Below are 22,320 nucleotides of genomic sequence, written 5' to 3' on the forward strand. Positions count from 1 at the left end.
TTCCATCAGTTCCAAAGCCCCTCTGACTCCTTAAATAAAAATACCAATGACAGCAGGTGGATTAGGGGGATCTTGCAGCATTATCACCGTGGATCACCTCTTGCCCTAACGAGGCTAACAGGATTACCCTGGCACGCTGGTGGCTCGTCCCACATCCCTGCTCTGCTGCTCCCTGGGCAGCGTGGGGACGACCAGGGAGGGTGCGGGTGCAGCACGAGACCTCATTTCCCCTTTCAGGAGGAGCAGCATCATGGTGTGGTGGGTGAAGTGGAAGAATAGTTCTGCAACTTCCAGCTTAGATATTAAAAAAAAAGAGAGCTAAATCCTCCAGCTGTGCTGGTCGAGGCAGCAGGAGCCGGAGGGCTGTTTTCCTCCACGTAGTTGGCTTTGCACCATGCCTGTGCCACTGGAGGTGATGCGCTCGGATATGGCTTTTGTTAGATTCGTTTTCTTCAGGCACAAGCGAGCCTCAGTGTGGGCCAACCCCGAGCCAAAAGCCACGGATGCTAACGATGGCGGCAGACTGCTCCAGCCCTGCCCTTCTGCAGCCCCAGCACTAAAGCTGGTGTGAAGCATGGGCGATGCGAGAAGCCCTTTGCTCAGAAATGGGCTGAGGAAGCTCACATCTCCATGCAGAAACCAGGTCGGTGTGTCCTCAGTTTGCCCCGTTGCTCCAGGTGGGGCTTCAGATCCTTCTCACCTTCCCAGATGAGAGCAGGAGCGATGCCTGCAATGCCGTGGGGCCAAAGCGGGCAGGAGCTGCACGGCCGCTTCTCTGGGTCGGTGGGGTGGGCTCCCTGCTCCCCCCTGCACCCGGCTCTGCCCGTCTCCTCCACCAGCCTCCCTGGGGATGGAGGTTGCAGGTGAGATGTGCCTGCGGGGTTTGGGGATGTGTCCTGCTGCTTCAGACAAGGGCTCCCCCCTCCCCAAGCAGAAACTGGCACGGAGACTCTGTGCCACCTGAAGTTAGTCACAGCAACATGGTCTGTGACGAGATTTTGTGTGAGTGGGGAGAGGGGAGCAGGGGAGCAGGGGAGGATGGAGAGCAGTGCTGTGGTTGCTGCTGTGTGCCCGTGGCCTCAGCTCTCCCCTCACCCTTCCATGCAGCTGCACGTGGCTTGTGAACAACACGTTTTCTGAGCCTCTTGCTAGAGCTACGATGTTCCATTTCCTGGTTTACGCATCTTCTCTCTGCAACAGCAGAGCTGTTCCCTCCTATCCCAGTATTTTGTTTAATAACACACTGAAAATATAACGTGGCACCTCCAGAGCTGAGCACCGGGACTTGCTCTTGCTTAAACTATCTGAGCAGTGATCCTTTTGCTGTAACAGCTCAAAATTTGCCGTGGAGTATCCGACCCAATTCGTGGGTTATGAATCCAAAGGAAGAGGAAGGACCGCACATGCCTGTGTTTTTACTGTGGGCAGGTTGCGGGTTGGTGGCTATGGAAATAGGACACTTGTCACAGCAGTTTGTAGATCCTGATTCATTTATCTCCCCGCAGCAGCTGAACGCTGCGCGGAGGCGTGTGCAGGACCTGTGGAAATTGCATCCGGCTTCACGTGCGGTTATTTGTCAAAGTTGGTTATTTTGGTTCACTTTGGCTTTAAGCTCAAGTTGAATCTTAACTTAGCCCAAATGGTGCTGTGCAGATAACTGCACCCATCTCAGAAGCACGTGGGATTTAGTAGCTCTGAACAAAGGCACTGTTGTTTTGGCTTTTGGTGGTTTGGTTTATTTTAGCTGCGTGTTGAAATCTGCTCTTTAGAAAACGCGCTTACCCTAAAGAGGAATTAGATGTATGGAAACCCCCATTCCTGCCACTTCAGGGACTTTATCAAGGTGTTTCTTGGTCCGTGGGGATTAGCCTGGCTGGCTCAGCATCATGCCCAGGGAGGATGGGGACAGACTGAAAATAAGAGACTAGCTCAGGAGGCCAAAGAAGGAGGGTCGATGTTGATGGGGTGAGAGCAAAAGCTCAGGAAAACCTGTAAGAGCACAGCAGATCTGCTGAGGTTTTTTGGATACCCCACTAATTGCCTGTTCGTGGTTCTAGATCCAGAAATGGATCCTAAACTATTTGTCCCAAAGAGATGGAGTCCCCACTCCTCCATCAGACTGCAGGTACCCGTGGTCCCCATGACCTGGGTGGCTTTCCCCGGTGTCCCACCTCACTGCCACCCTGGATCTCCTCCTCAGCTGGTGCCACCGTTTGCCCTCTCACTTAAGTGAAATAAACCTCCCAATAAACCTCCCAATAAAGCCTTGAGAACCGGCTGTAGCTGTTGAAACTCCAGGATTGGAGTCGATAAAATCAATATTTCTGCAGGTTGATAGAGTTTCTCCTTCCGACACCAAACTGATGGAGCAGTAAACAAACCAGCGGACAAAATAAACCCTCCTGTGCTGCGGGAAAGGGGTTCTCTGCCCCGGCACCTCCAGCCATCGATAAGGAGGGAGGCGTTCGGGCTGTTTGATGCCAACATCTGTAGGTGGTTTTTCCCTACTTGCTCTAATTTCTGTGGCTGGAGCTGAGGGCGAGCCAGTGCCCCAACACTCCCAGCTCTGCTTTGCAAGCACTTTGAGATGTCTCTCATTTGCAGAGCATATATTTGTTATGTAATAAGCGCCAGGAATTAATGATCCGCAGCACGGCTGGGGAAACTTGCGTACTAAGCACCCAAGATAAAAATAACTTTTCTTTTTTTAAAATCACTGATGGAGCCATTAGGACCCGCGTTTTCTTGCAATGAGACCGCCCCAGCCCCCAGGCACGGCTGAGCTGGAGCAGGGGCTACTGCTGCCGTCTCTTGTCTCTCTCCCAACTCTTTCCTTTTGGAGAAGCAATGTTCCTGCCGCTCCCATTATGAATCATGAGGTTAGCAGTTTTTGACAGATCATAAATCAGTGCTTCGAAGTTGCTAGGACAAATCCCAGGACATTTAATCTTTAATATTAGACGTGTTTAAGGCAGTGAATATTTCATGAAGGTGCTGTTGCATTTTAGCACATCATTAGCTGTCTCTTTTTTCCCCCTCTTTTCTTTTTTTTTTTTTTTCCACCTTTCCCTTACCAGGCTGCTCTTCCTCAAAAATCTCAGCAGCTGAACCCCTGTCTTGCTCCCTCCTGACAATAAAGCTCTTTACTGCAATCCCTGCAAGGCATTTTAAGAACTGGCTTAGGATCCCGATGAGCACGCAGGTACCTGCCAGTCTGCATTACCGCCGTGATGGGGGTACCCCCCCCGCCCCCAGCACCCTCCCCAGGTCCCCACCTCTGCCACTGTTTACAGCTCAGCCTGCTGCACCTTCAGGCACGATGGGGAGAGGAGGGGAGGGGGGGAAGAAAACCACTGGCAGCAGCTTGCAACAGAAACTCCACGTGCAAATCCAATTAATCTTTTGATTTTGCTGGTTCTTGCTCCGGGTTATGTATTTCTACCCAACACGGAATCAATTTGGGCCAAGCATGGTCAGGTTTCTGGTGCAGGAAATGTCTTCTCCTGCTGTCAAAAGGGTGTAATAGGGTGATCCAGCGCTCAGAGAGCGAAGGGGAGCAGGGCTGAGACCCTGCAGCTGCGGGCTGGGAGCACAGCACGGGTGTCGGGGGGTTCCTGCATCCTCTTGTGGGAGTTTGGGCTGCAGGAGGCTCTGCCATCCCGTCCCGGTGCGAGGTGGCAGGAGCAGAGATGAGAACGGGACGTGGCCAGGATGGGTTGGGGGCATCTCCCCAGCTTGGGAAGTGGACCGGGGTGGATGCTGGCTCTCCTCAGTCGAGGCCCCGATCCCTGCTGAGGAGTGAACTGCTGGCCCCAGAGCAGCCCCTCTGCCAGGGGTGTGCACAGGGCTCAGCAGGACCAGGGCAGGGGCCAGATCCGTGCGGGCCTGTCTCTGTGGGGAACGTGAGGTGTTCTTGGAGGCCATCGGGCAGAGGCTTGCTGAGCTTGGAGAGCTGCAGGGCTGCACAGGAGGAGAGGTTAAGGACAGACCTTTTGCATCATGAAACCTCATCCCCACTACTGTGTGTGTAAGCCCAGCCAGGAGAGCTACAAGTTCCTTGCAGCTTTCCTCATCTCCTCCTCTGGATCTGCTGGAGGTTTCAGAAGAGTCCAGAACGCTCCAGATCCTTGGCAGGGACCAGGAATGACCGTGAGCAAGCAGAGATGGGCAGCAGGGGAGCAGGGCCCGACGCTGCGGTCGCTGACGTGCCTCTGGGGCAGAGAGGACTCATCCTCCCCTCTTCTCTTTTAGGAGAGTGCAGCTGCCACGAAGGCTACGCCCCAGACCCTGTCCATCGCCACTTGTGTGTGCGCAGCGACTGGGGTCACAGCGAAGGGTGAGTGGTGATACGATGGTGCGTGTGCTCTGTCCTGGCCCCCGCGTTGGTGAGGAGCCCAGTTCTCCTCCCCACCGGCACCAGAGCCGGGACCGGGCTGTGCTGCTCTCCCTGCCGAGTGACGTGCCATAGCTGCTCTTTCCCCCTCTGCCTCCCAGGCCATGGCCCTACACGACGCTCGAGCGGGGATACGACTTGGTCACAGGAGAGCAGGCGCCGGAGAAGATACTCAGGTGAGTCAAAGGGGTGTTCTCTCTCAAAAAGACATCGGGAGGGGAGAGCCGGTGAGGGTATCCCAGCGGATGCTACTTCGTGGGTACTTGTTTTACTGTCTGGGGGACACAAGTGTCGTTTGCCTTTGGCAGACTGGAGAGATTTGTCCATATTCTGCAGTCAGGGAAGGGTTCTCGTCCCCTTGGCCAGACACTGCTCAGGAGAAGCAAGGACACTGTGCACAGAAAGTCCCCCAGGACTAAAAAGAAGAGCTTGACCATCACCGTGTTCTCCATGTCACATCTCTAGCTATTCCTCTCTCATTTGGCTTTCAGGACAAGACCAAATGACTGACTTTATCCCACGGTGCCACCACTGCTCTGACTTCCAAGTGGTCAGGTGCAATAGAGGGCCACCGTTTGCTGTGGACGCTCTGTTGCTATATAACATGTTTGTCCTTACTCCAGGTCCACCTATAGTTTGGGTCAAGGCCTGTGGCTGCCCGTCAGTAAGAGCTTCGTGGTGCCCCCCGTGGAGCTTTCCATCAACCCCCTTGCCAGCTGCAAGACAGATGTTCTGGTGACAGAAGATCCAGCAGATGTCAGGTAGGAAGCAGATTTCTCATTTTCCTCATGCTTGAGTGACTACACTGCTCTTTAAATTGTTATTGAGGATGCAGTAATTTCTATGGTGTTTGATTAATTTTCTTCCAATAAGAAATCTGATGTGATAGTTCTCCAGGCTCTTTTGGTCCTGATGGGTCTAGGCCAAACCTGTATATATATATAGCTCTGAAGTCTGCCAATCCAGTCAGGTAAATTGGTATGAGCCTGTGGCGAGGCAATTTTAAGATGGCTTAAATCTAATGTTAGATTGCATAGCTTAAATTGATGCATTTACCAGTACAGAGGTGCTGTCATCTTTCAGAAACTCATGCTTATATCACATCCACCTAGCCCTTGATACTCCACAGTGGTGCTCATGAAAGACCATAGTCAGAGGCTGGTGAAAGGCCATGTTGCTCATCCAGTTATTAAACAATTAGAGGTTTGTTTTTACTTCCTCAGGTTCAGTAAATGCCCAGATATTTCTCTGGCTCTCCCATTTTGGGTAGCTTGCATTTTAACCAGATGTCATTGGACTTGTGACTTGTTCAGAAGTGGGACCTCAGAGGGCGTTGCAGGAGGAGGATTGCACTGGTGGAAGGAGAGGCTGTTTGCTGGGAGACTGGGCTGAGGGTGGGCAAAGGGGTGCCCTTGGAAAAGGAGCCAGGGAAAATGGTTGTTCTCTGTGCCCCAGCTGGAAAGGGAGCAGTAGCCTCTGCCTTGGAGGAGAGCGGTGGTGGTGATTGTCCTCCTGGCTTACAAGGGTTTAATTCCTAAGGTATTTAGTGTGTATTCCCCTCTCCCCCATTCAACTAAGAATGAGCATGTGACTGTTGGGTGCCAGGGAGACTCCGTGATCCCTCCCTCCCTTCCTTCTCTGTGCTTTCTGTGAGACTCAACACACATTGCCTGACCTGCAAATCCTTGTCTGTGTTGTGAATTATTTTCCTGGGCACTAGCAGGATCCTAGGTCCCCCAGCCCCTTCTGTCTTTTCTTTTCACAGAGCAATGGGATGGTGGATTTCTATTCTTCTGTCCCATCATCTTGGCAGGGCCATGGCTGGAGCAAGTGCCTACAAAACCTGTGGCAGAGCCAGGACTGGCATCCAAGAGGTCCTCACTTCCAAGTGTGATTTTGTTGCTAGTTAGTGCTTGTTCTCTTTCCTGCAAAAAGAGAGTGGTGGTACATATCTAGCACAGTTTGGCTCTGTTAGGAGCATTGTTTTTCTTGTCAACAGAAGACTACTGTTTTTTGTTGGAGAAGTTGAAGGGTCGCCTTGTTTCATGTTAACGTTTTCCAAGCCAAAATGCCAGGAGGACATTACTTCTTTCTTGCCTCCCTACATCTTTGTTTAAAGTGCCTGAGCTGAAGTAGAGGCTAGGAAGCTTGCTTTCTGCTCCAGTGCAGTAATTGTCTCAGGGCACTGGTGCTTGTGGAAGACTCTCAGTTGGGATGGATGAATGCCAGGCAGGAGGAGGGCAGTTTCTGGCATGGAGGCTGTTGTTTGCTCCCCTTGTAAATGGAACCTGAACTGAGAATTCCAGGTATAAATATTGGAGTGACCCAGGTAGAATAAGGGAGGTGAGTTCACGGCGTTTGTATCTTACATGTAGGAGATGCTAAATTATTAAAACTTTAATAAACGTAATAATAAATATTTGATGTTGAATTATGGAAGGTTTCACAGATACAGTGAAAACTGAAAAGCTATCTATTATTTCTGCATTAGAACTTAAACACTTCTCAAATGGGGATCAGGCTGCAAGCTGGGGGCCTGAGCACCCGGGGGTGGGTGGAGACCAAGGTGATGGCACCTGAGAGGAGCACGATGGTGCGGAGGAGCTCATGCTGGGGCTGTTCAGGTCCACTGCAGTCCGTGAGCAGGGATGTTGATGGGTTTGGTGCTCACGAGCATCGTGTTGGACTGTCTCTAAGAACCTCCTGAGATTCTTGGATGCTTTCATGCAATGAGAAAGGTACTCCGAGAGCTGTTTATCTTGCAGCCTCTTTGTTTTGTCCCTCTGGACTGAGACAAGTGCTGGTAGCTTCTCAGGGGAGCAGTAAAGTTTTGGTGGTTCAGATATCCAGATGATGACCCATAGTGTCAGACCTACCATTGGAGATGAACACGTGCTGTCCATTGTGCAGGTGTTCAAACGGGGGGGGGAACACACACACGACACGTTCCCCGGGCTGTGGGACCACAGCAATGCTGCTGTCACTGCTGTCCCTCCACACTGGCAGCTCCCACAGGTGGTCCTGCAGATCTGGAGCTCTAATACAGTCTCATCCCCATGCCGAGGGGCAGATCCTGGGCTGTATGACACCAGCTGCAACACGGCTGCGTCTCAGCACCTGAGTGCCCTGTTTGCTGTCCTGTAGCATTGTGATGGTAGCTCAGTGCTGTATTTCTTCTGTGTCTTTAATAACAAGCATGCTGCATTCCTCCAGACCTTTCATTAGTCTGACACCTTTTGGCTCGGGGGTCGCTTGTCTTGAAGAGTTTAATGGAGGGAAATTGCAGAAAGCCTGGTTTGGAGAAAACAAGTGATGAAGCCTTTACAACTCAGAGTGTTAAAGGTTCAAACGTGGCCTTACGTTTTTATGAAGATGCTTGAGACTGTGGAAGAGACAGGTGTGGCTCTGCCTTTCAGCAGCTCTCCGGAGAAATGCTGGCTCCCTGGTGCTTCTCCGGAGGGATGCTGTTCTCCGTGCGTTTCACCGCTGAGCGGTGCAGCAAGCTGTACGCAGTGCTTTGGTGGATGGGAACGAAGGGCCCAAACCTCCTCCCGCTGCTGCAGCCGAGTCATTAGAGAAACTTCCTACAGACAGGAGCCAAAGGTCGATGTGCAAACATCCCACTGGGGATGCTCCTGTGTGTGCTGGCGCTTGAGTGGGGACAGGACTTTGCATGCAGAACTCGGTGGTGGAGGTTTTAGGGCTGTGCGTCATAAATTAAGCACGAGAGTGCTTAGAGTTAATGAAACTTATATGTATAATTTATCAGTAACCACACTGAGCGTCCCCTCCTCAACCCCCGAGTGTGATCCTCCGCGCGACGAGCACATCGGTCACGCGTCTGGGATCGTGGCAGCCACGCGAACGGCGATGCCTTTGTTCCCGTGAGGTTGGCCAGCAGCGCTGCGGGGCTCCTCTGGCCTGGACTGGAGGCCAGGTCCCGGGCTGGGCAGACTGTCCCAGCCACGCATCCCCTGCCAGGACAAGAAATACCTCCCAGTCCCACTTTGCCTCACCTGTTTGCAAGACCCCTCTTTGTTTCCCTCTCCCCACTGCTCCCACCCCTCTCTCTTATTTGTATTTCTCCCATAACCTGGTATTAAACACAGTAGTCTATATTTTTTTAAACAGATTACTGTTAGGTGTTTAATCCTTGTGCTGACCTTCCCTGGACACCTCGCCATCTCTTTTTGGCCCTTTAGGAGGTACTGCTTGTCCTGTGGGACCAGGAATCGCTGTAATTGTGGCAGCATATTCTGCTCTGCCCCATCGGCAGCTCACGGCAAGGACCCACACCCACGGCCCCCCGCAGCCCCCCACCATCAGCACCGAGTGTCCCTGCCGGGGATAACAAAAGCATCCCTTGGGGCACAGCCAGCTTCAGGGGACCAAGAGGAGAGATAATGCAGGGGACAGAGGGTGACACTGGCAAACGCCTGGTGGTCCTGGTTCACCGTGCCACCCACTCTGCAGAAAAGTTGATAATTTCTGGTGAGCGGCTATAAATCATAGGTGCGAGCCTCAGCTGCCGCCTGACATGACATATAGCTCTATCGTTATGGCAACCACAGAAACAAATAAAAGGCTTGCCTTCACTTGACAAGCCTTTGAGATGTCCTGATGGAGAGACAAGTGTTCAGCAGCAGAATGAATTCTCTTGAACTCGCTGTCGATTCATCTTCGTTTTGCTCCCAAGTGAGCCCCTTTGCTCTCTGCATTCTTTGCCAAAGTACAGTCAACTGGATTTTTTTTTTTTATTTGTTTGTTATTTTATTTGCAGTTCTCTCAGCAGCAGAGAGCTCTGCTCCCTATCTCTGCATCCACATGCATCCCATCTCGTGTTGAGGACAGGAGCTGGGCCTTTGCTCCGGGCCTGTGGCTTTCCCCAGCTCAGCCCTGCCGTGCCCTTGCGACACTACCTCTGACCCAGCCTTACAGGGGTTTTGGAGTGATGTTTTGCAGGGGTTTTACTATGATTTAGCCACTCATGGTTTTGCAAGTTGGTGCCTAGGACTGTGGTGTGAGGTTCCCTGGGAGCAGAGGAGGATGAAGAGCGAAGTTGATAATAAAGATGAAGCTAATCTGGTCTACGAGAGGGGGAATCAGCTTTGCTGTGGCCACACCATCACAGCAGAGCTCATCTGCCCTGTGCCTTCCCCTTGTGCCTTATCTGCAGGGGTGCAGGGAAATGGGTGCTGCTGCAGGGGAGCATCACTGAGGCTCAGGAGGTGGGCTGGACTGGTCCCCGTGGGCAGCATGCTGGTGGGGTACAGGCAGGCACAGGGCACCCTGCCAGCTCTTCTTGTCATTTGGTGCAGGAGGTGCCGTGGGAACTTGGTCTTTTTTTCCCCATTTTCTTTCTCTTGCCTTTCTGGAACAGTGGGCTGTGACTCCTGGATTCTCGATGCTGGAGGGACCCTCAGCCAGGAGGTCGAGGGACAGGGGAAGTCCCTTTTTTGGGCTGTTCCTCAGCGGGGACCTGGTGAGCTGCCTGCAGAGCCTCTCGCTCCGTTGGTGCCAATAAGGAGGCCACAGGGAGCTGGCAGTCAGTGCCTGTGATGAATGGATGGCTTCACATGATGGAGCAAATTGATCATTGCATCACCAGGCACAACTTACTCATTTCTGCAAAGAGGGCGATTCATTGCCGTGCACATCACAGAGACACTGTCATCCCCACAGATAACGTCCCTGCTGTTCTGGCCTGGGCTTCTTATCACCCCAACACACCGTCATCTCGCAAAAAGTGGTGGAGAAGCAGCTTACAGTGCTTAACACCGGGATAAAGGCAGCCTTTGGCCTCGTCCTCTGGAGGGAAAGGAGAGATGCTTTACATAGAGGCAGCTACCAGCCCCTGCCCTGCATCTGTCAACTTAGCATCGTCCTGGCTGTTTACTGGGGTTTTTGCTGCTCCCTGCCTCTCGTTTTGATTTATGAGAGCAGGTTAGTAGAGTCAGGTACATCTCACTTGGCTACAGGGTGACTAAATGGAGATGTAACCTTGTGGCAGCCACCAAAGGATGCAAGCAGCAAAATGAGAGAGGAATTACAGGTGTGATGTGATGGGGAAGTAGGGGCAGAGAAAAATAAAATAAAAAAAAAAAACAAAACAAAACCAAAAACTTGAGTTGAGCTTGCTCGGGAAGTACCTAGGGTAGGTCAGAATTGAAACGTGGGTCACTCAGCACCTCTGGGACAGCGCAGGGACCTCACTGCCCTCAGCCTGTCCTGTCTCTTCCCAGTCCATCTCCAGCTGTGAGTGATTTTTCATGCCCAGAATCCAAGGGACATTTCAGCCTCCCTCTTTGGGGGTTTTAATAATCCCTGCTATGGTAATGCTGATTTTCACTCTCTCTGTGCTTTGGTCCTGTGTGCAAACCTGCTGCATTTTTGAGGTCTTGATGCTGGGCCGTAAAATGGCAAAGAAAATGATCAAACCTCTTAGGGATAGTGGATGTAAATTGGGACCTGACTCGTAGGCAAATCCATCGTAGGGAACATCAGAAACAGCTACAAGTTTGGCAGCTGAGTGATTGCTGTTTTTCTCATCCGTGGTGCCGCAGAGCCCAGGAGGGAAAACCAACCCAACGAGCGAACAGATTTTGTTTATATATTTATTGAAACAATTAAAAAAAATCCCAACACCCGCCAAATATGCAAATGCCGTCTCACACCCAGAATTATTCCTTCTAATGTGTCTGGGATCTCCCAGCACAGAGCAGGATTTGGCATTGGAGTCCGTATCTGCCCCTTACACCAGATCTGCTGCTGGAGCTGTGTCTGTCCGTCCAACAGCCTGGAGCAGGGTCCTGCCAGCGCTGGGACAAGCAGCTGGTTTGGAGGGGGAGGCAGGGGATCTACAGCACCGTGCTGGTGTGCGTGCTTCACAAGAGGGTGATGCAAAGCGGCGAAATCAGGCCGTGGGGTTCTTCAGTGAGAGGAGTTCTCCGGTCTTTGTTTGATGGTGTTATTTATTTTCACATCCCTGCCTTTGCTTTCTGTTGAACATCGGCCGGAGCGTGCTTTGTAGCTGCCTGTTTAAAGTGCAGCCCCATGGCCTCTCTGTTTATCCAGCCTGTCTGTACTATTTTTCCTGAATTACTTTTTCCCCCTATTTGAGTTTTATTACCTTTGCCTTTGTGTGCATCTCCTGCCTGGAAAGTCCACAGGCAGGAGAGGGACCAGACAGCTCATCCCCTGGCCCAGACAGGGCTGGCTGCGTGGCACCACGGTGCTGGGCCAGGGGGGACCTGCGCCAGGCTGGGGACAGGGAACCTCTCCTCTCCTCCTCTTCCTCTTCTTCCTCCTGTGCTGGGGAGGGAGCTGAGGTGTTTTTTGGAAAGAGTGAGGCCGCTGGGGATGGACACAGCACTGCGGGGCCGTTTTGTAGCACAGGGACTTGAGCCCCAGCAAGCGCAGAATATTTGGGGTCAGCTGTGCCCTCTCCCATTTCAGAGCAAGCCGACCCACGTTGCCCTAACCCAGTGCCAGCCCAGAGTGTGGGGCTGCCCAGCTGACGGGCTGGGGCTGGGAGCTGCACTTGTGGGTCGTTGGGGACAGGAGAGGGACAGCGGAGGAACAAGGACAGTGGCAGCGGCAGGAGGGACAGGATTTCCTGGGCACCTGGGGAAGGATGCTCTGAATCGCTGCCCTCTCTCCCAGGGCTGTCCTCAGCAATTTTGTCATTAAGTCCCCGAGATGCTCCAGGACGGGCTGGGACGATGGCTCTGGTCCAGTCTGGATGTGCAGCTGTGCTTTGGCTTAGCTGTGTCACTGGGGGATACAGTCCTGGGTGGGGCAGTGACATTGGGAAAAGGTTAATACCTTTTCTTCAGCTATTTCTTAATGCAACTTAGTAGAAAGAGCTGGCACCACCCACCAACCAGTTCTGCTGAGATTTCGGTTGCCCTTAAACTTGCCCAATGTAGGACCGCGTCTGCTCCTCCTTTCTCAGTTTTATCTCCCGTAACTACTGTTGGATCACTTCATCCAGAGGACAAAACTCGTAAAATTCAGCCGAGCTGAAACATTCCCGGGTGTGCGCCAGGGACCTGCGACGGGCTCCATAGCTGGTGCAGGGAGGAGAAATTGTCTCGGTGAAGATGGTGGGAACAGAGGTGGATGTGAACAGGGGAGCTTTGTCCTTCTGCTTTAAGGGCACCATGAGAAGACACTGTCTCTTGCAGGCTTGGAAAGGACTCTTGGAGAAGATGCACCCCTAGGATTATTTTTACAGGTGTTTTTTGATTACTGAAAGGAAGGGGGGATGCACGTGTTGCTGCAGAGGAACATAGTTTTCCCCCTGGAGGGACAAGGGAAGGCGTCTCTGCAATCCAGACAAAACTGGGGGGGAAAGCTCCCATTCAGCTTTCACCCTGCTGCAGGCAGTGACCGTGCAGGCAGCGCGGCTGCCGAACCCCGCAGCGCGGGCAGAAAACTGGGATGGCTAACGCTTTCCAAAGACAAATGAAGTTAATTAGTTTTGGCTTCTGCTCCTGAGCAGCCAGGACTGGGGTGATGCTGCCGTCGGCTATGGTGGACTCAGTACAGTGCCCCACCACTGCAGCTGCTGTCCCGAGGGGTTTGCTCCGCTCTGGGGTGTCACCCCAGCTCTCGGAGTGATTTATTAGAGCAAAATGCCCTCCGTTCCTCCTGCTGGCATTGGGGCAGTCGAGGGAGGCATGGGCACAGCACTTTCCAGGCAGCTCAGAGTAGCTTTACTCATGCCGTGCTGGTCCTTCTCATTCCATGCAGTTTCCAGATGCAGCAGAGGTGCTCTGCAGGCTCTCCCTGGACGCCAGGCAAAGGAACAAAAGTTAGAAAGTGGGGTTAGAAGCACCAAAAAGCTCAGTGCGTGGTTTAGAGACAGCGTCAGCATTGCACAGGACAGGGGACAGTGTATCCTGTCTGGCATCGCTCATCGGCTCGGAAAATCTTTCCGTGCTTTTCCACAGCCAGACTGGACTATGCTGCAGCTGCAAATCATCTGCCCTTTGCCACTGCTCTGCCCAGGTTTTATATCATCGCTGCTTTTTGCCTGTTTGTTTGCTGTTTACTCAGCTTCTCCTTTTCTGATTTAAATATTTCTAAGTACCAGCTAGGTCTTTTTCTGGTCTTCCCAAATCAGGCTGCTGGCTGAAGAGTGGAGAAACAAAAGCTTTCTTGATTTTTTCCTGCTGCTACATGTTTAAAACCCGGAGGCCTAGTGTGTGGTGGTGCTTTTCTGGGCACTATGCTAGAGTCTATTAAGCTGTATATTGTTTTGAGGGACTAAATCAAAGAGCAGTGCAAAGCTGGAGAGGTTTGGAAAGAGGCCTGGGGAGTGAGCAAGGAGGAAAAAAAACAATCGAGAAAATTAGGTGAAGCCTTGCAAAAAAATAATCCCGTCTTGGGAATTGCCCTGCTTTTACTGCCTGAAGAATTACTGTGCCATAATCAATTCAGCCCGAGACGTTTCCTGCAGTGTTTTTGATATAATGAGGTGCTGTTGGCTGCAACCAAGCGCCTTTTATCATAACGCAGATGGGTGCAGTTAGGGACCCGCCGGCTGCGCCGCGCTCGGGGCTCTGGTGGGGCTGAGCAGCCCTGGCCACGGCCGGAGGGCGGGCAGGGAAGGACGTGCTGGGAGGGAGGGATGGGGCTGAGGGTGCCGGTGGACCACACGGTCTGTACATCATTTACCTAACGCATGGTTCTGCTCTGCCAGGGGAAGCGAAGGCGGCTGGTGTTGAGCGGGCTTTGAGGGGGGGAGGCCGGTGCGGGGCGAGGAGCCCCCACGCTGCGTCTAGGGCACGTTTGGGTTTTGGAGGAGAACGTATTCATGTCTCCTGCAAACAGGAGTTGCACGTGGGGGGGTTGTCCCAGGCAGCCCATAGCCAGGTCATGCAGTGCCGGCTGATGTTGCGTCACCTTATACATAAGGCACAAGTGGCTCAGGCCGGGGTAGTGTCCCCGCTGCTGCTCACCCTCCTGGCTGGTGGCTCTGCCGTGGGCTGTCCCCCTGTCACGGCCTCGCCACGTCCACCCCAGCCCTGCCCTGCCACGGGGCTCTCTCCCAGCAGCAGCTCATCAGGGGCTGCGCTGAACCCAGCAGCACACAATTAAACACCGGCTAATACTTCCCTGCTACTGCAGAGGGCTTAAAATGACATAAATGAAGAAGCTGAGAATTAAGGCAGGGTACTGTGTAAATATGCACTGAGCTTTTGCAGTGAGAAGTTTCTTTATTCAGTTCAGTCCACATTTCCTGTTTTTTTTTTTTTTTTTTTTTTTTTTAAATCTGTGCGTATCAAACATCAGTGGGCCAGGGCTGTAGGTGTTGGCTCTGAAATGTGGGTCCTCTGGATTTGGACCCAGGTGGGTGCCATAGCTGCGTAGTTTATAAAGGTTTAATGACAAAGTTGTGGGTGGTTTAATAAAGGGCTCCTTGACCGATCGTGTCCAAGGGGTGAATGTGTTGCTTATAACCAGCCATACCAGACGGGATCCATATGTGTAACAGGTCCCTGGCGTGTGTTAGGGCTCGTCCACCTGAGTAAACGCTGTGCGGCAGCTATTCTGCGCTTCCTCCCTGGGGGGATGCCCTGAAAACCCTGTGGGAACAGATGGGGTTAACCCACCACGAGGCTCTTGATCTCAGCCACCCCCCCCCCCCCCCCCCTTTATTCTATGTGTGCCCCTGCTGACAGCCCGTATTCTGCCATTAACCATTTATTAACTCCAAGCCTGCCCTTATTTTGAACCCGCCCTTTCAGCTCCATAGCACCGAGGCTGGTTACCCGGAGCAGCTGAGTGTTCAGTGGTGGTACCCGATTTCCTCCTCGTGTTCCCTGGCAATGCCTTCCTTCAGGGAAGCCGTGGGTTTCTGCTTGCCTCCTGCCCCCAGCCAGTCTTGGTGGTGGCATTTTACCTGTAAGCTGGTAGTTGGCTTCTCTTTGGTTCCAAAGGACATTAACTGTTGTTTTACTGACAGCTAAAATGAGCTCTCTTAGACCCTCTCCGGGTAGTTGGGATGGGCCTCACTGTAAGCCAGGACTGTTTATTATGGATTGACTACTCTGGGATATCCATCACCTCAGTTATTCCTGCATAGGCAGCTCACATTCCCAGTTCCTGCAGGGAGCTATTGATGGCTCTGGTTATCATCCTGTATCTCCCTGCGGGAAAGGAGACCTGGGGGAGGCAGGGTGTGGAACTCGGCTTATTTGGGCCAAGAAGCCAGTTCTAGGTGTGTTAGGAGACCTGGCTGCTGCTTTTTTCCCTTACAGGAGCTTCTCAGGGATTTAAGGTAGGAGCAGATCATCGCTCGCTGATGTGACCATAGGCCAACCTGAGCTTGCCCTTCCCGCCCTCCTGGTTGGTGGGTGCTGGGTGCAGGTGAAGGGGCCCTCGTGGGTTTGTGTTAGCTTGACCTGTTGTCAGACCAGGGCGATGACATGCTTTTTTGGGGGGATGAAAGCCAGAATTTGTACCCAAGCATAGCTGATACGTGATCTTGATAGAGGAGGGTCAGAGTCAAGTGTGGCTGCCATTGACCTGTAGGGCTTTTCATGGCACTTTTGGAGCTCAGGGAGAGATACAGACTCCCCTTTTCCCAGTAAAACCAGGATATGCTGCATCACAGGCAATTAATTATAATGGAAACCTCTTCTTTTATTGAATCCTGGTTTATTAAAAGGAAAAAAAAAAAAAAAGGAGCTTTTAGTCTGAAAAACTTCATTGCAGTAAAAATAGTGCCTGGCTCACGTATGAAGCACAGGTGGGCAGCAGATGGGCTTGGAAGCAGCAGGAGTGACTGGATCGAGGGGACACTGCCTGTGTTTGGGGAGCAGCCGTGCTAATCTGCTGCCTGGCTCCAGGGTGGAAAAGAAACCACAGAAATCCCTGTCATCCCCTCGCCCGGCCTCGAAAGGGGCCAAGAAACCGGTGGGATTGAGTGAAAATGGGGCGAGTGGTGCAGGGGGAAGCCCTGGTTGTTGTGTGCCTTTTGGATTCAGAGCTGGGGCTCTGCAGGGATTTAAGGGAGCATGAAAGGATTTCCTGCTAAACATCTGGCTCCCCAGTCTTTTGGCAGCACCGTGTGTGCTCAGGTTGCAGGCAGAGGTGGGGAGGCAGCAGCAGCTTTGCTGTCCCTCTGCTGTGGGGATGGTGGTCCCGACCCCACCACCGCTTCCAGCACGGATGTTGTCCGTCTGTCCCTGTCTCTTGGTGTCGTTCCAGCTGTGCAGCTGAGGCTGACAGGGCATGCAGAGCTTTGGGAGCATCCCTACAGATGCTCCAAACCCCTCCCCAGATGCTCCAACCCCCCCCGCCCCAACCTTCCCCTGCGGCACCTGGTCAGGCAGATGGAGGGTGTTCCCAGAACAGCCCAAAATAATCTCATTTTTGGGGAGTGTGTGGGTTTGGGTGTGCAAAGCCCAACTGGAGTAGCTGTAGCTGAAGTCCCTAAGCTCTGGCTTCTCCGCGGCCGCTGTGACAGTCTGACCTATGTCGGCACGACGCCTGCTCTAACGGGTTTTCTGAGCTTTGCAACATTCATTTGGTCTCTCCTGGCTTTCCCAGTGGGAGTGGGACTGTGGGGGAGGTTCGGGCCGGGAAGACTCGAACGGTTTAGAGGGAGCTGAGCTGGTTTGCAGGACCAGCACGGCGTCTCTGTGCAGCATTGATCCTGTTGGTCTCTGGGTCAGGCGCCCACACAGGCGCTTCCTCAGAGCAAAGCTGCAGAAATAAACCCCAGCGCCAAGTGCTGGGCGACCTATTTAAGAAATCCACGTCCCTGCTCTGACTTGGTGCCACAGAGTCCCGGCGAAGCCAGACCCACAACCTCTGCTGCAGCCCCGATGCTGCTCCACCACGCAGCCTGCCGGAGTCTTTGCCCCGTGTCTCGCAGCGAGGGATTTTTTTACCTGCAGCGGTAGAAATGCTGCTGCTCTGGGAAGGGCTGCGATTTCTTGCAGGAGATGATGTGGCCGCAGAAGGCAGAGGAGGACACGCCTGTCGCACTTGAACAGCCTCCATGGCTCACGTGGAACTGCTTCTGTGTGTGCTCGTCCTTGTTTTGGGGGGCTGAAGCAGGGATCCATGTGGCATCTTTTAATTTTATGTATGTGCATTCAGCCTCTCACTCAAGGAAGCGCAGGTCCCTGCCTGCCCAGGGGAGATGGCATTAACAGAGCTGGGACGTTGGTGACAGAGCTCCAGACCTCCTGGGTGGCTGCTGCCTGCCTCTGTCTTGGTTCCCCTGTTAGAAAATCAGGACTTTTTAAAGTAAGATTACCTCTGGCTTGGCCAAGACACTGCTTGCAGGGAGATGGCTTTGGCATTGGGGATTGCACAAGACTTGCTCTTGCTCTCTGGGCTGGGCAATGGGAGCCTGGGTGAGAAGAATATTCAAGGTCTGTGACTTTGCCAGTGGCAGACTTTGCTGCCAAACTCCTCCATCCTCTGATGAGAGCACTAGTGCAAGTATCAAATATGATCAATCCCCAAAAGGCTTGAGAAACGGTGCTGAAAGCTCCCTGTTACATCTTCCAGCACAACTCAAAGTCTGCTTTTGTACGGTGTCTAAGCCACCTCGCAGTTCCATGTCAGTCCTTATCCACGCTTGCTTTGCTAATAATTTCCCTGCATCACTCTATCTAAAGTTATCTGTTGAAGTCCAGACAGATCAGGTATTTCCCTTTCCTTAAGAAAACTAGTACAAATTCCCTTATCACCGAAAGATAAGGGGTGAATCTGATACACTTCATAGTCAACAGGTACACACAGAGGGAGGGGACGGGGACCAGTGTGACACCCCCCCCTCTGCCTCTCCGGGCTGTTGTGCATCCACGCCTGTCTGTGGGGTGACCCTGTGGGGATGTGCCAGCTCCCCCACCGGGTCCCTGAGCTCTGCAAGATGCCATTGACACACCCAAGAGCTTCCCGAGCTTCAACCAGCTCCAAGCCCTCCTTGGCTCAGCCCATCCCAAAGGTCTCTGGCCCATTCTGTGTCCTCTCCCAGTGCAGAGCCCCCCCTGCCCTCCCTGGGGCCACCCGAAAAGGAGGCGTTCCTGACTTCCCCCGGTGACAAAATCAATACCAACGGCTTCCATTAATATTCTAGGAATGGCAGAGAAGATTGACTGCCTCATTAGCAGGCATCGTGTGAAACTCTGACAATAATTAACAACTCAACGGTCTTATTTGCTGGCCTATCACAGAAGTATTCAATCAAAAATGTAATTTGCTCGACGCTCCCATTTACCATAAAGAGAATATTCCTTCAAAGTTTTAAATAGACTAATTAAGAGGGAAGAAATACAGGGAAAAAATTATTAACAGTATAGTTTTAATGGGAAATTACTGGAGCGTATTAATAATGCAATAACCATTTTTAACAGCTGTCTGTCAGTTTGTGGGCCGAGATAATTAAATTAGTCACTAAAGGGTTAGTCAAATTAGGTGTCGGAGAGCTGTGCCGGGGCTAACGAAGGCGTGTCAGGCTTAATGCTCTGGCACACGAAGGAGGATGAGATGCTGAAGGAGGATGAGCTGCTGATGTTGATGGCGGGAGCCCCTGAGGTCCCCGGGGGCCGTGCAGAGGCGCGGAGCCCCCGGTCACCCCAGGCACCGGCACCTCGCGCCTCCTCGCTCAGCTGAACCCCTGGAGCTGGGTGGTGCGAGGAGCAGGGCAGAGCTAGGTGTTGGCAAAGGCTGGGTTGTCTCTGGGAAAATAGTAATAAGAGAGTCTTATCTGAGCATGAGCATGGCCCAGGGTGGCCTCCGTGACGTCTGCTTCAGCCTGAGGCTGCTCAGGTTTTTCATCTCTTTCCGAGAGCCAGAAGGCAGCTATGCAGGGGCTTTTGGCAGTTTCTTTCAAGGCTTTTATATTCTGCGGGTTTTAGGCTTGCATTCCCCTTTCCTCCACCCCTTTGCCCCTTTTGAAATGAATCACACTTAATTTTGGATGTTTTCAAGCCTGAAAATACGTCTTTCTTGCCGCCAGCCTATTAAAAAATATATTTACAGCTCTGTAAAGCAAAGCCAGCTGTCAAGGTAACATCCTGCTGGCTCTTGTGTGTTTGGGGTGGAGGGTAAGGATTCGGAGAGGTGCTTGTTTGTGTGATCACAGTGAAGATTTTAAGCCCAACTGAGAGGTTTCTGTCTGAGAAAATCACTGTGTCCAGCCCAGGGAGGTGTTCGTGGGAAGCACGGTGCCCAAGGGACCTGGGGTGCATGGGTTCCTGGCCAGGGGATGCTGCTGCAATTCCCTTTCCTTCTCCCCTCCGTAAATCAGGATGGGGATGCTGGCCTCTGGGTTTGAGTGGGAAAGGATCTCCTTCCAATATGCTTTTTTGAGATTTTGGACATTTTTTCCATTTTACATTGAAGTAGGACCTTTTCTATAGTATGTCTGTGTGGAAAAACAAACTGAGACAGAGCAGTAACCAAATCCCAGTGAAAAACCCTCACCCATCAAGAGGTACCAAACAATGTGGTGTTTGGAGGGTGTAGAGCTCTTTGAAACCATGGCCTAAAAATCATGCAGAGCAATGACATAAATTTCCATATATTGCCTAAAATGTCTGGGCTTTTCTGGGTGATTTTCTTACTCCTATTTTCCATTTTTTTGCTCTCAAGATTTGTAAGTGATCAAGGTGATGGCAAAGCATGTGCATTCCCCTAAGAAGTTTCAATTTTCATGAATCAGTGGGAGGTTTTTTGCATAATTCTTTCTCCCATCACCCCAATTTGAAATTTAAATTAACTACAGACACACCCCTACCTGCCTGAAGTGCTTGGGACTTTCTGTTGCTCTTTTTATATCATTAAGATAGATGTAAAGCTAGCAGTTGCTTTAACTGGGTGATGTGGGGGGGAAATGTGCCCCACATGGCATGCAGGAGTCAAATAAATACCCAGTGGAAGCAGCTCTGGCTCAGCTGTCGGCTCCTCACATTGCTTCAAGAGGAGAATCCCGGGAAAAGGGAAATGGTAAAACCCACCAAAACACCTCAATATCCCAGCAACTGCAAAAAACCTGTTCCCACCCGTATTGCAGCCCGGATGGGCACTCAGGCAAAGGCAGGCCCTCCTCTTTCTCACATGTCGAAGAATTACAAGCCGTATAGATTATTTTAATGGCTGTATTACTTCCAACTGTGCCTCTACCATCTGTTCTTTCCCAATTACGGATGCAAAAACCCAGCATGTTTCTCCATTCTGGCAGTATAGAATGAAATATAAGCGTTGTAAAAGGGTGTATATTCTTTCAACAACATAGTTGGCACCTGCGATGTTTTGCTCACGCTTCTGACCCACCTTGATCAGGATGCTCCGCCTGGTCCCTCCGCAGCGCTCCTGGCCGGTGCCCGGATCCGCGGTGGCAGGGGGGGCCGTCGATAAAAGGGAAGAGGCTGGTGTGCTACATGATTTGTCCAAGCCGTGCGGGGCAGCTGAATTATTAACGCTGACCAAGCGTCTAAGTGCTACAAAATTCGACAAGCACCTCTTACCTCCGGCGCAGCGATAAACGGGCTTGAGGCACGGTGGGAGGGAGTGAATTAAGACAGGACATCAAAGACTGGATTCCATCAAGTAAATCATGCCATTGCTTCAGTAAAAGAGCTCCTAAATGTTTTATTAGGGATTTTCAACAACTACCAAAATTAAGATGGAAGGGATGAATTATTAAAAAATAGATTAACTAAACTAGCCTTTGAATTAAACATAAAAGGTACCTATCGGGAGTGGTGTGGCCACCGTGCGCTGCAGGGATCCGAGTCCTTCAGCCAGGCACGGTGGAGGTGGCCTGGAGAGGGGGAGCAGCGATGCTGGGGGGATGGAGAGCTGCAAGCTGCTCCGCCGGGTTGGGGTTGCATTGCCAGGGCACGGAGAGGCTGGCTGTGGGGTCAGGAAGGCAGGGTGCCAGGTGCTGCACAGGAATCAAAAGAGCTTCTGGCTCGGTGAGATGCAGGCTAACGAGGAGCGAGGTGGAGCAAAGGAAATAACGTTGGCCCTCTGTTTAATAATATGGGAAATGCAGGTACAAAAAGGTGACTTGCCTGAAGTAATTGAGCCAGGAACTGAACTTCCTTCTGCTGTGTGCTTGTCTGCTGTTACCAACTCAGAACCGTCCGAGGCAGGGGAGGGACTGAGCCTGTGCACGGCTCAGGGGTTGTGGTTGGTACTGGGAACTCTAGACCTGCTCCACTGGACTTGATGCTTGTGGCAGGGTATCGTGGTTTCAGCTCGGAGGGCAACTGAGCACCACACAGCCCCTCACTCCCTCCTTGCCCCCCAGCGCTGAGAAGGAGAAAATAAGCAAAGGCTTGGCGTTTGAGATAGTACAGGGAGGGATGGTCATGGGCAAAAGACAGACTCATTAGGGGGATTTTAAAATAGCATAAGTTTAATAGAGACACTAACAACAACACTTAACAGACAGAATAGGACAGTGAGAAGCATTATCATATCTTGAAAACACCTTCCCCCCATCCCTCCCTTCTTCCCAGGCTCAGCTTTGCTTCCAATATCTCCCATATCTTGCAGGGTTGGAGAGCCCCCGGGGCTGCTCCTGTGGTCCCTGCTGCCAGCGCACCTGGGAGGACAGGGGATGCGGTTTGGGTGGTGCCAACAGCTGGGCACAGCTGGCGTTGCCCCAGCTGGAGCGGGGGGTCTGGCCGTACCTCTGAGTGGCTCAGGCATGTTGTTCTGTCCCCAGCTTGCTGTGGGCAACTTCGGTGTATTATGCTACATTTCTCCCACCTGTCAAATAGAGACGATACATTAATCCCTTCCTAAAGTGGCCACGTGATCTGAATTTGCTGTTGAAGTGCCCTTTTAGTACTCTCTGTCCTGATGTTATGCATGCAGGGCTACGGCAGCCTGTGAAGGTGAAACACAGGCAAGAATGGGAGGTAAAGAGGTGCTGTTGTTGTCTCTGG

General features: G+C 52.1%; 1 protein-coding gene across 5 annotated transcripts in view; it reads left to right on the forward strand.

The window, feature by feature from the left end:
- Positions 1-22,320, forward strand: part of ASTN2 (astrotactin 2) — a 360,791-nt gene that overhangs the window by 154,100 nt on the left and 184,371 nt on the right. For all 5 annotated transcript variants that reach the window (XM_033011918.2, XM_042786505.1, XM_042786506.1 and 2 more), the window contains 3 exons: positions 4,252-4,336; positions 4,495-4,569; positions 5,017-5,154. In XM_033011918.2, coding sequence (XP_032867809.2) covers positions 4,252-4,336; positions 4,495-4,569; positions 5,017-5,154 — 298 coding nt within the window. The remainder of the gene's footprint in view (positions 1-4,251; positions 4,337-4,494; positions 4,570-5,016; positions 5,155-22,320) is intronic.

The sequence above is a fragment of the Tyto alba genome, unplaced genomic scaffold, assembly GCF_018691265.1.
Source record: "Tyto alba isolate M040663 unplaced genomic scaffold, T.alba_DEE_v4.0 Super-Scaffold_11, whole genome shotgun sequence".
NCBI classification, from domain to species: domain Eukaryota; kingdom Metazoa; phylum Chordata; class Aves; order Strigiformes; family Tytonidae; genus Tyto; species Tyto alba.